This window comes from Salvelinus sp. IW2-2015, linkage group LG8, assembly GCF_002910315.2.
Source record: "Salvelinus sp. IW2-2015 linkage group LG8, ASM291031v2, whole genome shotgun sequence".
NCBI lineage: Eukaryota > Metazoa > Chordata > Actinopteri > Salmoniformes > Salmonidae > Salvelinus > Salvelinus sp. IW2-2015.
Window position 1 is genome coordinate 16935871 of NC_036848.1, and position 15861 is coordinate 16951731.

At 45.3% G+C, this 15861-nt stretch overlaps 2 protein-coding genes across 2 annotated transcripts in view; one reads left to right on the forward strand and one right to left on the reverse strand.

Annotated features, from left to right (window-relative positions):
• Positions 1 to 15861, reverse strand: part of afg2a (AFG2 AAA ATPase homolog A) — a 123387-nt gene that overhangs the window by 96638 nt on the left and 10888 nt on the right. The window contains exons 11-14 of the mRNA XM_023992647.2: positions 6440 to 6594; positions 3880 to 4089; positions 1240 to 1293; positions 780 to 859 (exon numbers count right to left, since the gene is read on the reverse strand). Of these exons, the coding sequence (XP_023848415.1) occupies positions 780 to 859; positions 1240 to 1293; positions 3880 to 4089; positions 6440 to 6594 (499 nt within the window). The remainder of the gene's footprint in view (positions 1 to 779; positions 860 to 1239; positions 1294 to 3879; positions 4090 to 6439; positions 6595 to 15861) is intronic.
• Positions 1 to 15861, forward strand: part of nudt6 (nudix (nucleoside diphosphate linked moiety X)-type motif 6) — a 45701-nt gene that overhangs the window by 1939 nt on the left and 27901 nt on the right. The window lies entirely within an intron of this gene.

Consider the following 15861-nt stretch of genomic DNA (forward strand, 5'->3'; position numbering starts at 1 on the left):
AAGACAGGGAATTTTTACTTGGATTAAATGTCAGGAATTGTGAAAAACTGAGTTTAAATGTATTTGGCTAAGGTGTGTGTAAACTTCCGACTTCAACTGTAGCCTGTACCCTTGGGCCATATGACACTGCAGGTCGCAGTTSAATCGCATGTATGAGTTATGCACACTGTTTAGTTTTGTGATGTCATGGACATCATAAGAGAAGTTTGGAGCTAAATCCCACTTCAAGTATTGCATGTACTTCAGCAGACACAAAATATCACCCTACATGCACTAAATGGMAAAATGGTTTTGGAAAGAATAGACATGGTGACCCATCCCAGGCTCTGTCCAATTAGGCTTGAGAGAAGGCCATGTTTGAACCATATCTGGAGTGGTCTTTTGTCTGGTCCTAAACCATTGACYTTCAGTGGGGGTTTATCGGGAAGTACGCCTCATATTTAGCTTCCCCCATCTGCTGTGGCGTGCACAATGAAGCGCTTGTCTGCCGCGGCCTGTGTCCTCTCTCTGTCCATTTTTTCTTCTTCCTGAAGCCACAGATGTTCCCAGTGCCATCCCATTGATGGCACTGGCACWGCCTCCGGACAGACTGGCTCTTCTGTTTGTCAGTGTGTACGTGCATGCTTGTGTGTGCATGCGGGTGTGCGTGCGCTAGTGAACTGTCTCCATGGGAACTCCACAGCCGGCTTTATCAGTGTAATTATTGTACAGACATGGGGACTATAGACAGTCAGTCATTCAAAGAGTCATTGTTCTCATTTTTGAGAAGAAATACCTACCTTCCTCTTTCTCCAGCAAGAGCGTCAATCTCATCAAAGAACACAATGGAGGGTGCAACAGCTCTGGCCTTCCTAAACAACTGGTATTGACATATGCCAATACATAGAGAGAGACACGCATTAATATATAGTCGACCCCGATTCTGCATATACATTGTACTGTAGAACATGTGTCAAACTCATTCCACGGAGGGCCGAGTGTCCGCGGGTTTTCGCTCCACCCTTGTTCTTGATTGATGAATTAAGGTCACTAATTAGTAGGAATCTCCCCTCACCTGGTTGTCTAGGTCTGAATTGAAAGGAAAAACCCAAAACCTGCGCACACTCGGCCCTCTGTGGAATGAGTTTGACACCTCTGCTGTAGGATATTAAATACATTTATGTTAAATGGAAGTAGTCCACATATTCAGTGTATTGGGTATACTGTATGACAGACAATGAAAGTTGGCCTGGTACTCACCTCTCTGACAGCTCTCTCAGACTCCCCTACATATTTACTCAGTAACTCTGGACCCTGAAAGAGACAGAGGGAAGTTGGTTCTCCTGTCCAGTGATTCATTATAGGACCAGGAGTGTTCCGTACGAGGGAAAACTTTTTACCGTAATTATACAGTACAACTATTAATATCAATATAAASACTAATGATACACCTAATAACACTGTTTACCTAGCTACAAGCTAGCCTCACCACTAATTTCTGACAGGAACACACCAAAACAACAATGAACAAACCACTGAGAAGTTATTAACARCCCGCCAAGAAATCTTTCAGACATGAAAGGGATAGTTATTTAAGGGATAGAGGGAAAAAAAAAAAAAAAGAAAAACAATAATTGAGAAGGAAGGCAAAGAGGACCAAGGAGGTAGGGTAAGTAAAGCTGCTGTGGACACTCTGCACCCTCCATCCGAGGCAGATAAACATCCACTCAGGCCGTCAGGACGCACTTCCTTCCCCTGCAATCCACCCTTTTCAACACCTCTGAGTTGGCAGGGACACAACACTTAAACGGCAGCCCTTTTGTCTCCTCAGAACACGACAGCGTTGTGGAGACTGACTCATTTATCCCCAGTTCCTCTGTGGTGGTGTGGCMAGGCCGGGTCTGGGCTTGATAATGTATGAAGTGTATTTATTTTACCAGCTAAAACAGCACATTTTAAAGTGTCCTTTWATTGCCCACAGCACAAGGTGCACCTGTGTAATGATCATGCTGTTTAAGTTAAATAAAGGTTAAATAAAATAAATAAATACAATCMGCTTCTTGATATGCCACACCTGTCAGGTGGATTGGATAGATTATCTTGGCAAAGGAGAATTGCTCACTAACAGGGATGTCAACAAATTTGTGCACAATATTGGAGATAAATAAGATGTTTGTGCATATGGAAATTGTCAGGGAWTTTTTTTWTTTCAGCTCATGAAACCAACACTTTACATGTTGCGTTTATTTTTTGATTAGTGTAGGTACATTTCTATGTAGTTATGTATTAGATAAATGCTTCTATTGGCTCCCGAGTGGCGCAGCGGTCTAAGGCRCTGCATCTCAGTGCTAGAGGCGTCACTACAGACCCTGGTTCGATCCTGTATCACAACCGTCCGTGATTGGGAGTCCCATAGGGCGGAGCACAATTGGCCCAGCGTCTTCCAGCTTTGGCCAGGGTAGGCCGTCATTGAAAATAAGATTTTGCTCTTAACTGACTTGCCTAGTTAAATAAAGGTTAAATAAAAAATTGGTGTGTGTGAGACAACATGATAATGTAGTGTTAGGGTTTTACTGTACATGACAGAAGTAGTACAAAGTATAGTAAAGCACGGATAATGTATCAGAGTCAAAGCTACCAACACACTAGGGGAAAATACATCATTATTTTGTACTAGCCTGGACTTTATTCCCAAACAACATCTACGAGAAAAATAGCCTCTTCTGAGAGACTTTTACACAGTCTTTCTGTCTTTTCTTTCTAATATAACAGCCTATCCACCATCTTTTACCACTGGCCCCCTCTAAATCAGGCTGGCTGACAGCTTCTGTCACGGCCCCATTGCACCCGGCAACAGCTTCCAAAATAAGCGCCAATCAACGATTGCTGAGCTGATCAATCAATCTCCATCAAGAGGCCTGGACAGAGCAGGGCGAGGGGTAGGGAGAAGGAAGGTGTAGGGGCGAGTGTTGAATTGGGGTGGAGGGAGAGGGGGGTAGATTGGATGGGGTGATGAATGAAGAGGACAAAGACAGGGTCGGAGRGGTCAAGTGAGGAGGCCTGTAGGTCTGCCGCCAAGGAAGCCAGAGAGTCTGAGGTCCTTGAGATAATCAGGGACATATCCCTTTGTTTTTTAACTGGGTTAAAGCCAAGGGAATGGCTGCTGGTATATGTAAATAGGCATGGCKAAATATTTCTCCCCAATTTTGTGATTACGATCTTGTCTCATTGCTGCAACTCCCCAACGGGTTAGGGAGAGGCAAAGGTCGARTCAAGCGTCCTCCGAAACATGACCCGCCAAGCCACGCTTCTTAACACCAACTCGCTTAACCTGGAAGCCAGCTGCACCAATGTGTCGAAGGAAACACTGTTGAACTGATGACCGAAGTCAGCCTGCAGGTGCCCGGCCCGCCACAAGGAGTCAGTAGAGCGCGATGAGCCAAGTAAAGCMCCCCCTGCCAAACCCTCCCCTAACCCAGAAGACGCTGGGCCAATTGTGCGCCGCCCTATGGGACTCCCGTTCACAGCCGGTTGTGACACAGCCTGGGATCCAACCCCCCAACCCCACTCCAATGCAGTGCCTTAGACCGCTGCGACACTCGGGAGACCCGCAAAGTATTTTTGGGACAACAGAAAAATGTGGTGATAGTGTTACTAGCTATAGTTGTAGCATTATTTACTTAATGTTGTGGAAACGACAAAGGTCCATGCTAGGGTCAGCCATAACTAAAGGAACTGTGCTTAAAGGCGATGCAKCTGCAAAACTGATGCATTACAAAAGTATGCATCACAGGGGTGGGATTTAGGGAAACTTGTAGGTGTAAAAAGGACACCTCCCTGCCCATACATTGACTATTTGGAGAGAATGCAGGCAACAATCAAATGTTAAATGATCATCACCTTGATGGCGAGAAAGTTGAGTCCGCTCTCATTGGCCAGAGCCTTGGCGATCATGGTCTTGGAGCAGCCTGGGGGTCCGTAGAGGAGCACCCCTTTAGGGGGCTGGATGCCCATGCGGGTGAAGGCCTCAGGGTGCCTGAGGGGCCACTCCACCGCCTGCTTCAGTTTCAGCTTCACCTGCTCCATGCCTCCCACGTCCGACCAGCGAACCTGCAAGGGAAACAGTCAGCAAGGGAGAGTCAGCAAGGGAGAGAATCTGCAAGGGAGACAGTCTGCAAGGGAGACAGTCAAACCATTTGGACACAACTGGTAACTGAGAGAAGAATATGTGTTCCTAGATACAGAAGTTTTATAGACAATGGAAAGAGAGATGTCCCCAATGAGCTGTATAGGATGGCAGTTTCAATGGGGCTTGGTATCTAGCGGTGTTATGGTAGCTTCAAGAAAACCCAGGTTTGAGAGGATAAAATGTTTTCCAAGTCAAAAGTAATATCCTTATTGAGGGGCAACAAAGTTGTGGGTTCTGTGTGTCCAGTGATTATTTCTCTCTACAGCTGTAATTAATCAATCAATCACTGAAATACTGTTTGTATTTTTGATCTGGGCAAATGATTTGTAATAATACAGTACAAGAAAAAGTTGAGATACACGACAGGAAAAGCATTGTGCCAGATCTGGGCGGAGAGTGACTCGGCAGACAACACAGAGAGTCGGACAGCAGCTGTCACTTTGACGGATGATGGGCAGAGGCGCGCGACTCCAGGAGATAAAACCGATAAGGAGAGCAGGGGTTGGACAGAGCAATAGCCCCCCTTTCCTCCACCTTTCACTACATCAGCATGACTTTTCCTCTCTCGCTCTCCTTCTCTTTCTCCTTCCATCTCCACCTCTCCCTCCCTCCTCCTTTCTCTGCCCGAAGTAACACATCCCAGGCCACCGGCGCCGTCTCCCGGGAACAGAGCACCTAATGGAAACTTGGCGTCCGGCCACATACTGTAAATACCACACGTTGAACAATTTATAGATAGATAGATAGAGAGAGGATGGTGGGTGAGGAAAGAGAGAGAGAGAGAAAGATGGTGAAAGGGAGATGGGAAGAGAGCATGAGACAAGAGAAAGCGAGAGAAAGAGAGAGGCACAGCTTCCCCTTGCCAGAATCTATGGGGTGTAAATCAATCAGGCAGTTTCAGGTGCCTCTACCCTACCAGGCTAGCAGCAGATGTGCACAGCAAAGTATTATATCCCTTTTCTCCCCCTGAACCTATTTTGTTGTGTTTCTGTTCAAGTTTTCTGCAGACAAAATTAACATGGTGCTGGCGYGAATGACAGTAAAAAAAGGCATCATTAATTGCAAGGTGCTTTTGTCACGAACACGGCGGATGTGGAATTAGAGGGTGCAGTTTGAGTCACACCTTGCTGCGTTGATTTTACTCCCCATGCCTCTTTTTCTCTCTCCGGAACCCAGTTATTATCTTTTACTGTTGTTGTCTGAAGTTTACAAGGGGCCTCTTAGGGCCCGGGCTTTGATGGGGTTGCCTGGGATGTGGGAGAGGAGGATGGGTGCGACAGTAGTTGTGGTGGGTACTTCTCCAGACAAGAACTTGGAGAGGAAGTCGAAAAAGGGGAACGGAGCTCTCGGCTGCAGCTGCCAGATCCAAATATTAAAAGGTCCGGTCGGCCTGAGAGAGAGAGGTGTGCTCTGCTCTTGCTCTCGCCGGGCCTGGCTCCACTGAAAGTTTCTTATATAAATGGATTAGAAACAAATGTTTTGCACTCATATGGATATAATCAAGTCGGAGCTCTGCGGCCGACCCTTCAGCTGCAGTGCACTGAGGGAAGGAAAAAAACTCAAGCCCATCTTTTGTTTCCAGGAACTGGCCGCAAGAACTGAATGTCTCGGGGTGAGCTCAGTGCAGAGGAGCATTAGGAGGAAGGAGAACGGACTTTTTTCTATTTTTTTCTCTCTCTCTCTCTCTCTCGCTCTCTGGCAGGAACCGATGTCGACCCGATCTGCTTCCAATTAGTGCTGGAGATGATGTTAGCCTCTTCCTGTCCGTTATGTCTTGCACATGCAAACTCCAAAACATCCTGCAGTCTCACCACTGTCCCCCCCCCCCCCACCTCCCCCTCCACTGAGTGTGTGATTCATCTCCGTTTCAGGGAGGGCAGCAGTATGGCTGGGGGTCATTTCCATCCGACGCTTCCTCGGTTTGAACCCTCGGTGAAAACCGCACGTCAACAAAAGTAACTGGGGATCTGAAAGTATCTTCTCCAAAATACTTAATGCCTCACTTGATTACTCACCGTACTGTTGACATAATACATTGACTAGTAGTCCAATGAGTAATTAAGCGATTTGCGCTCCTGAGAAGATTTGTTGACGTTTCAGAACATGAGACTAGAAGACATTTTCCGTTGTGCCGGTGACATCAGCAGAACTGTTGTTCCATCTTTGGTGGTACCCGATAGATCGAATGACAGTTTATATGCCGACTTTATATGCCGACAATTTTCATGCCGACCTTCAAAAAGAGTCCAAGGGGCTATAATCCAGACATACCTTGGGGACATCGATGGCGACCTCCCTCATGGCACTAGGTTTGACCTCTGACATGGCCCACTGAAGGTCCTGGAGAGTGACCGTCACTGTCCCCATCAATTGGAAGTCTGATGGCTGGGAGCCACTGCCGAGAGCACGCCTTAATGCATGCAGCCCTGYAAAAAAGACCAGATTGATAAACATATTTGTTAAACGTACAGGTTTTCAAAATGTCTAGGTTTAGTTGACAATTTCCTGTTGGATGATATTTTGGCAAATAGTGCATGGCGGGTAATAAGAGGTAGAACATTCTGATAAAGAACATTGTCACGTTAGAGACGCTTTAGAAATGCAAAATTCACACAGGATGGACATTTTGCAAGTCTAAGATGAGTTGATGACGTGTACAGTTACTAGGAGGAAAGATGCCCCAAGCTGCAAAACAAGCCATGTTTTCTGAAAATCAATACATTGTCGTTCAGCAACACGCCATTGTCAAAATGTCAACAATAGGCTAAGCCTCACTTTCCTCCTTTTTCAAAACGACAGGCCATACCGTGATGGACAGTTTCCCATAAGTCCTTGGCAGCCGCTCCACGACTCCAAACACACACTTACTTTCACCTCACCTCTCAGGCTCCTACATGTCGTGATGACGAATCCCTAACGAATGCCTAATCTCCAAATGAACACTAGGTCCCTTCACTCTTTCAATTCAACAGGGAACATTGGACACGCATAGCCAAGGAGAAAAGCTGCAGAGGAACTGTGATTGACGCGTTATGTTTGAGATGAACTCTCTCGTGACTAGAGGCGATTCTGTTACCTGCCGAGTATAAAAAGGACAACGGTGTACAAATAACCTAATCTGTGCATTAAAATTGGGGTTGGATTTTGAGTTCGTGTTGGACCTTGCAGAGCAGGGCCACAAAAGAGTGAGCCACGGAGAGAAATAGGCCCGTGTACAAATCAGCATTCCAAGGGGCCGGGGTGATGATAGCTCGTGAATAGGCCACATCGGCGCTGGTGACGGGACAGGGAGCACGCTAGAAGGCGTAACCACAGGAGGAAGGGAGCGAGAATAGGGATTACGGGCCTACATCAGTATCACCGACAGGGAAGGATTAGAACAAGGATAAAGCCTTGTTTTCCAAGAGTGTCTCTTGGAATACTGTGGCATTAGAATTCTGAATTGGCTTTTCTTGAAGATGGTTTCGGGAAAATAAAACAAAAGTCCTCACAGTGCGTAATTAATACAAAGGAGAAATTGGGCWTCCTGTGGGTTGTGGCATATTTGACATGTGTAATTTGTCTTAAACAGTCTATGTCAAATACATCATACAAAAGGAAATAGATAAATCTCTGAGACTAGATAAACATGTCACGTGTCCAGTCAATACAAGATAAGTCAAATTATGTGTAAGGATCAAGGGCAAAGAAAATTCTGAATAAGGCTGGTTGAACTCTGTGCAATAGATRGTAGATACAAAAATGAATGGGAAAATCCTGAATGAAAAGCTGGTGCTAGGAGTAAATCAGCCTCATTTTTAAAGAACCCTACCGCATGACATTGCAGAAAAACCTGCACTCGACTAGAGTAGCCACCGCTCATATCCAGTTGTATAGATTCAAGCCATGCATGTAGGATAACAGGCATTTGATGAACAAATGATACAGTGGCTGAGCGCATGATTACTGGAGGCTTCCACCTCTCCTCCGAGCTGGGGCCAGGGACTGGGGGGGTTGGGGCTGTGGGCCAGGGCAGACAAGAGGGGATTTACGATCAGACAAGACTCCATCCTGTTTATATTTTCCAGGATTCGAGAAGACTGAAAAAAGGGACAGAGGAAAAAAGAAAAGCACAATGTGGAGAGAGAGAGCGTCCGTGAGCGGATCAGGCCAAGGTCAGTGTGTTCCAGGTCCTGGGCTCTGCTCTCGCTGTGTCCCGTCTCCCCTCCCCAGAGTCCCCCCACATCACATCAATCCCGCCTGACCTGGCCCTGCCCGATGACATGGCCATCTCTTCTCCATTCAAAGCTCCAGGGCTCTTCGACAAGCAGTACAAAAACATCTGCCTCAGCCTGGAGCCTGAGACCATGCACAGGGTAGGAAGGAGGGGAGGGGGCAAGCATATTTTTCTGGGGAGAGGGGGGAAACGGGGGCTACCACATGTGCTACCAGGGGGACTCTTTACTCCTCCTCCTCTTCTCCACTGCTCAGCCTCATCACATTAAGAGGGATAGAGGGATGTTCAAAGGGTAATGGAGGTTAGGGCTTGGTTCATCAGGCAATGTCTACTTCAGTGATGGGGGAGAAGAAAATCTATATAGTTAAATATCTGGATATTATTTTTGATTATATATCGTATTGTTTTGACAAAATCGCAATATTATTTTTGCGCTAGGTGGCTGTACCTGTACAAAAACTCCAGTATATTTCCTTCATAGCTTGTCCTGAATCTTCTTTTTAAATAGGGAAACAATTTGTTTCCTGCACTTTTATTTCCCTGACTGAACAAAACTCGTTTTCTCATGGCTCTCTCTTGTCCCTCTGCAGCAGACATATGGTGAGCAATAATTTAGGACCATGGAATCCCAACAAAATCACAGTATCGAATCGCATACATACAGAATCGTGAGAATCGCGATACATATAGTGTCGGCAACTAAGTATTGTGATAATATCGTACCGTGAGGTCCCTGGTGAATTCCCAGCCCTAGTCTATTTACCTTTGAAAAATAAGCCCACTTGACAGTCGGGTGACCATGAAAGCCTTCGCACCCTCTTACCTGTTCCAGTGCATCGTAAAAAACGATGTTTGTCTGTGGTGCGTTAACCCGCAATTCTAGACAGTATAAGAAAGAAAAAAGTCTGCACTCATWACGCTGAAGAGCTCAAAAAGCCCAGAAATGCTGTCTTCCTGGATCGACAAACGTTTCGTCCAGCTAAGGATCTTTCTCTAACCAATCGCTGGATACAACATACTACAGTTGCTGAGGAATAACCTACAGAACAAAATTGACCTAACGAAAGTCAGACCAACTCACTACCCATTGTCAGTATGAACAACCGATGGGTGTCTACACAACCTAAACAAATGCTTAGTTAGCAAGTACATTCATGAAGCAGATTAATGTAGTATCCAGCCTGGAATCTGGATAGCCCAAAGGCAAAAGGAAATGTAATTCAACAATGCGACTCCAGCATTTCCGCTTCAGGGATTATATCCCCTGGCTAGGCTTGGCTCGATCCGAGCACACATTTGGTTTAGTTATGAAAACATCCGATGCACTGTTAGAAGAGGAAAAAGAAGCGACACAACAAGGTTTAATCTGAACCTTATGTGGATTCTCTTTTTTTCCACTTGTTCTTTCCCGAATGCTTCAAATTTACCAGCAATCTGCGGGAAATTGAGAATGGGGTGCCCCTGGCTTGGGGAGGAAGAGACAAGGTGAAAGCAGGGGACTGTGGGCTGGTAAGAAGAAGAAGGGATGTTCCCAATTATGTGGCACCAAAACAGGCCCTCCCCGACTCGAGGCCCTTTTTCCAGGGCCACCTCCACCAGCCCGGATCTGTAAGAGAATGTGAGCCAAGTCCACAGATCAACATATCTATGACACCGGTGCATTCTACTATAACTACCTTCAAAAACGACTAGCTTGGATGAATTTGGGCAGTTTTCAACTTTGCTACAAAGACAGGCAGAGGACACTGAGGTAGAGGTAAAGTAAAAGTTCCCCTTGCCGAATTCATGGGCTTCTTATACAGCTCTATTGTCTTGATACGACAACAACAGTAGGTCATTTATGGAACTCCATCTGTGATCCATCTGCACTCCTACAACATGTTCCAAAACTTATTTAAACAAGAAAAACCCTTCCGTAACACCTTCACCCCCCCGACCCGGGGCACTTGTCAGCAGAGCTGTGTGGGTCTCGAGCGACGTTGTCCTCAAATGAATTGTGAAATACTTTTGGCTCTACACCATAAAAAAAACAGGAACGTTTTCATTACTCTGAGGGGCTTCCGGAACGCTCTTTGCACCTGTATTTACAATACCCAACATCTGTTCCAGCACTGAAAGGCTGCAATAATATGTGCTCTTAAACACACACACTGGGAAAGGGAGGGAAGGAACGAGCGAGCGAGCGCGCAAGCTGCCATTAATAAAGGTAAGGACCGAGGATAAATAGTACAAGGCGAACATTTCCGGATTTTATAAACAGAGCCGGCAAATAAACGTCACATACTGATCTGGCAATATTTATGTAGCCTGTCCTAAAATTCCAAAAGTGCCTTTAAAAGGACTGTGGAGTTGGGAAAAGTGCTTTATATGGAAGGCTTCCTCTGTAAACACACATCATGCATTTACCACTGTTGATCTCATTCATGTCTYTGCAGCAAGATTTATGTCAAACAATACTCGCCTCATTTTTCCCTGCCATTTCTTCCACTCATACTTACGCAATAAAATAAATCGGCATTCCAAAACTAAATCAAATCAAAGTTTAAGGTTTGGGTTCCCGAGTGGTGTAGTGGTCTAAGGCACTGCATCTCAGTGCTAGAGACGTCACTACAGACACCCTGGTTCGATTCCAGGCTGTATCACAACCGTCTGTGATTGGGAGTCCCATAGGGTGACGCAAAATTTGCCCAGCATCGTCTGGGTTTGGCCAGTGTAGGCCGTCACTGTAAATAAGAATTTGTTCTTAACTGACTTTCCTAATAATATAAAGGTTAAATAAAAAATGTTAAAATAAATAAAATGGTCGGGTACTACTTGTGTTATACTTGTGTTTCTAGCTCCAACAGTGCAGTAATACCAAGCAATACAAATAAAATACACTAATTTACAAAATAAAGAAATATCACAACGAGCAAAGTCAGAAACCAGAGTATATAAATAAATACATACATACACATACAGTGCCTTCGGGAAAGTATTCACTCTTTGACTTTTTCCATATTTTGTTATGTTACAGCCTTATTCAAAAATTGATTAAAATTTTGTTTTTTCTCCTCATCAATCGACACAAATTCCCACACAATGACAAAGCAAAAACAGGTTACCCCGCAATGACAAAGCAAAAACAGGTTTTAGAACTGTTTTGCTGATTTAGATATTTTTTTTTGCTGAAATATGACATTTACATAAGTATTCAGACCCTTTACTCAGTACTTGTTGAAGCACCTTTGGCAGCGATAACAGCATCGAGTCTTCTATAAGCTTGGCAAACCTGTATATAGGGAGTTTCTCCCAATCTTCTCTGCAGATCCTCTCAAGCTCTGTCAGGTTGGATGGGGAGAGTTGCTGCACAGCTATTTTCAGGTCTCTCCAGAGATGTTCGATCAGAGTCCGGGCTCTGGCTGGGCCACTCAAGGACATTCAGAGACTTGTCCGAAGCCACTCCTGCCCTGTCAGTGTGCTTAGGGTCATTGTCCTGTTGGAAAGTGAACCTTCGCCCCAGTCCGAGGTCCTGAGCACTCTGGAGCAGGTTTTCATCAAGGATCTCTCTGTACTTTGCTCCGTTCATCTTTGCCTCGATCCTGACTAGTCTCCCAGTCCCTGCTGCTGAAAAACATCCGCACAGCATGATGCTGCCACCACCATGATTCACGGTAGGGATGGTGCCAGGTTTCCAGCCCTATTTGGTAAAAGACCCTATTATGGCAAGAACAGCTCAAAAAAGCAAAGAGAAACAACAGTCCATCACTACTTTAAAGACATGAAGGTCAGTGAATCCAGAACATTTCAAGAACTTTGAAAGTTTCTTCAAGTGCAGTCGCAAAACTGATCAAGCTCTATGATGAAACTGGCTCTCATGAGGACCGACACAGGAAAGGAAGCCCCAGAGTTACCTCTGCTGCAGAGGATAAGTTCATTAGAGTAAACTGCACCTCCGAATGCAGCCCAAATAAATGCTTCACAGAACAAGTAACAGACATATCTCAACATCAACTGTTCAGAGGAGACTGCRTGAATCAGGCCTTCATGGTCAAATTGCTGCAAAGAAACCACTACTAAAGGACACCCATAAGAAGAAGATATTTGCTTGGGCCAAGAAACGCGAGCAATGAACATTAGACTGGTGGAAATCTGTCCTTTGGTATGATCCAAATTTGAGATTTTTGGTTCCAACCACCGTGTCTTTGTGAGACGCAGAGTAGGTGAACGGATGATCTCCACATGTGTGGTTCCCACCGTGAAGCATGGAGGAGGAGGTGTGATGGTGCTTTGCTGGTGACACTATCTGTGATTATTTAGAATTCAAGGCACACTTACCCAGCATGGTTACCACAGCATTCTGCAGCGATACACAATCCCATCTGGTTTTCGCTTAGTGGGATTATCATTTGTTTTTCAACAGGACAATGACCCTAAACACACCTCCAGGATGTGTAAGGGCTATTTGAACAAGAAGGAGAGTGATGGAGTGCTGCATCAGATGACCTGGCCTCCACAATCACCCGACCTCAACCCAATTGAGATGGTTTGGGATGAGTTGGACCGCAGAATGAAGGAAAAGGAGCCAACAAGTGCTCAGCATGTGGGAACTCCTTCAAGACTGTTGGAAAAGTATTCCTCATGAAGCTGGTTGAGAGAATGCCAAGAGTGTGCAAAGCTGTCATCAAGGCAAAGGGTGGCTACTATGAGGAATCTAAAATAAAATATATTTCGATTTGTTTAACACATTTTTGGTTACTACATGATTCTATATTTGTTATATCATTGTTTTGATGTCTTCACTAATATTCTACAATGTAGAAAATTGTAAAAAGAAAAGAAAAATACTTGAATGAGTAGGTGTGTCCAAACTTTTGACTGGTACTGTATGTATGTATGAACAGTTGAAGTTGGAAGTTTACATACACCTTAGCCAAATACATTTGAACTCAGTTTTTCACAATTCCTGACATTTAATCGTAGTAAAAATTCAGTTTTAGGTCAGTTAGGATCATTACTTTATTTTAAGAATGTGAAATGTCAGAATAATAGTAGAGGGAATTATTTATTTCAGCTTTTATTTCTTTCATCACATTCCCAGTGGGTCAGAAGTTCACATACACTCAATTAGTATTTGGTAGCATTGCCTTTAAATTGTTTAACTTGGGTCAAACGTTTTGGGTAGACTTCCACAAGCTTCCCACAATAAGTTGGCCCATTCCTCTTGACAAAGCTGGTGTAACTGAGTCAGGTTTGTAGGCCTCCTTGCTCGCACACACTCTTTCAGTTCTGCCCACACATTTTCTATAGGTTTGAGGTCAGGGCTTCGTGAAGCACACTCCAATACCTTGACTTTGTTGTCCTTAAGCCATTTTGCCACAACTTTGGAAGTGTGCTCTGGGTCATTGTCCATTTGGAAGACCCATTTGCGACCAAGCATTATCTTCCTGACTGATGTCTTGAGATGTTGCTTCAATATATCCACATAATTGTGTTCCTCATGATGCCATCTATTTTGTGAAGTGCATCAGTCCCTCCAGGCAGTAAAGCACCACAACATGATGCTGCCACCCCCGTGCTTCATGGTTGGGATGGTGTTCTTYGGCTTGCAAGCCTCCCCCTTTTTCCTCCAAACATAACGATGGTCATGTTGTATCCATGTGCAGTTGCAAACCGTAGTCTGGCTTTTTTATGCTGGTTTTGGAGCAGTGGCTTCTTCCTTGCTGAGCGGCCTTTCAGGTTATGTCGATATAGGACTCGTTTTACTGTGGATATAGATACTTTTGTACCTGCTTCCTCCAGCATCTTCACAAGGTCCTTGGGGAACTTTAAACTTTTGGGGGGGGGCGTGCTCTCTCTGCTCTCTTGTAATCCACAATCAGCTTTGTTGTTTTGTTGACGTTGAGGGAGAGGTTATTTTCACTCCGCTAGGGCTCTCACCTCCTCCCTGTAGGCAGTTGGACTACCCCTATTGTGTCATCAGCAAACTTGATGATTGAGTTGGAGATATGCATGGACATGCAGTCATTGGTGAACAGGGAGTACAGGATGGGATTGAGCCCACACCCCTGTGGGAAAAGGGAAAGGGGAATACCTAGTCAGTTGTACAACTGAATTCCTTGAACTGAAATGTGTCTTCCACATTTAACCCAACCCCTCTGAATCGGAGAGGTGCGGGGAGCTGCCTTAATCAACATCCACGTCTTTGGCGCCCGGGGAACAGTGGGTTAAGAATGACAGATTGTTACCTTGTCAGCTCGGGATTCGATCCAGCAACATTTCGGTTAGTGGCCCAACGCTCTAACCACTAGGTGCCCCTGTGTTGAGGATCATAGGGGCGGAGGTGTTGTTGCCTACCGTCACCACTTGATGTCGACTCCTCAGCAAGTCCAGTACCCAGTTGCACATGAAGGTGTTCAGACCCAGGGCCCATGAGCTTAGTGATGAGCTTGGAGGGCACTTCTGTGTTGAAAACTGAGCTGTAGTCGATGAACAACATTCTTACATAGGTATTTCTCTTGTCCAGGTGGGATAAGGCAGTGTGCAGTATAATGGCGATTGCGTCATCCGTGGATCTGTTGGGGTGATATGTGAATTGTAGTGGGTCTAAGGTGTCGGGCAAGATGGAGGTGATATGATCAATAACTAGCCTCTCAAAGCACTTTATGATGACAAAAGTGAGTGCTACGGGGCGCTAGTCATTTCGTTAGTTAACTTTACTTTCCTGGGTAAAGGAACAATGGCGGACATCTTGAAGCAAGTGGGGACAGACTGGGATATGCAGAGATTGATTATGTCAGTAAACACTCCAGCCAGCTGGTCTGCATATGCTCTGATGATGCGGCTTGGGATGCCATCTGGGCCGGCAGCCTTGCAAGGGTTAACGCACTTAAATTACTCACTCATGTCAGCCATGGAGAACGAGAGCCCACAGTCCTCATGACAGTCGGCGGCTCGATGTTGTTTTACTCGAAGAGGGTGAAGGTGTTAAGATCCTCCAGGAGTGAGGCGTCGGTGACCGCGACGTGGCTGGCTTTCCCTTTGTAATCTGTGATTATCTGGAGTCTCTGCCACATACATCTTGTGTCTGAGCCGTTGAATTACTACTCCACTTTGTTCCTGTATTGTCGTTTTACCTCTTTGATTGCCTTATGGAGGTCGTAGCTGGTCTGTTTGTAAACCTCCATGTTCCCAGTCACCTTGCCATGGTTAAATGTGGTGGTTCGCGCTTTCTGTTTAGCGCGAATGATGCCATCTATCCACGTCTTTTGGTTTGGATAAATTCTAATCGTCACAGTGGGAACAACATCSTCTATGCACTTCCTGATGAACCCAGTCAACGAGTCAGTGTATACATCGATACTATTCTGAGAGGCGCCCCGGAACATTTCCCTGTCCGCTTAATCAAAACAATCTTGAAGCATAGATTCCGATTGGTCAGACCAACATTGAACAGTCACCACGAGAGCGTCCTGTTTAAGATTTTGCCTATAGGTGG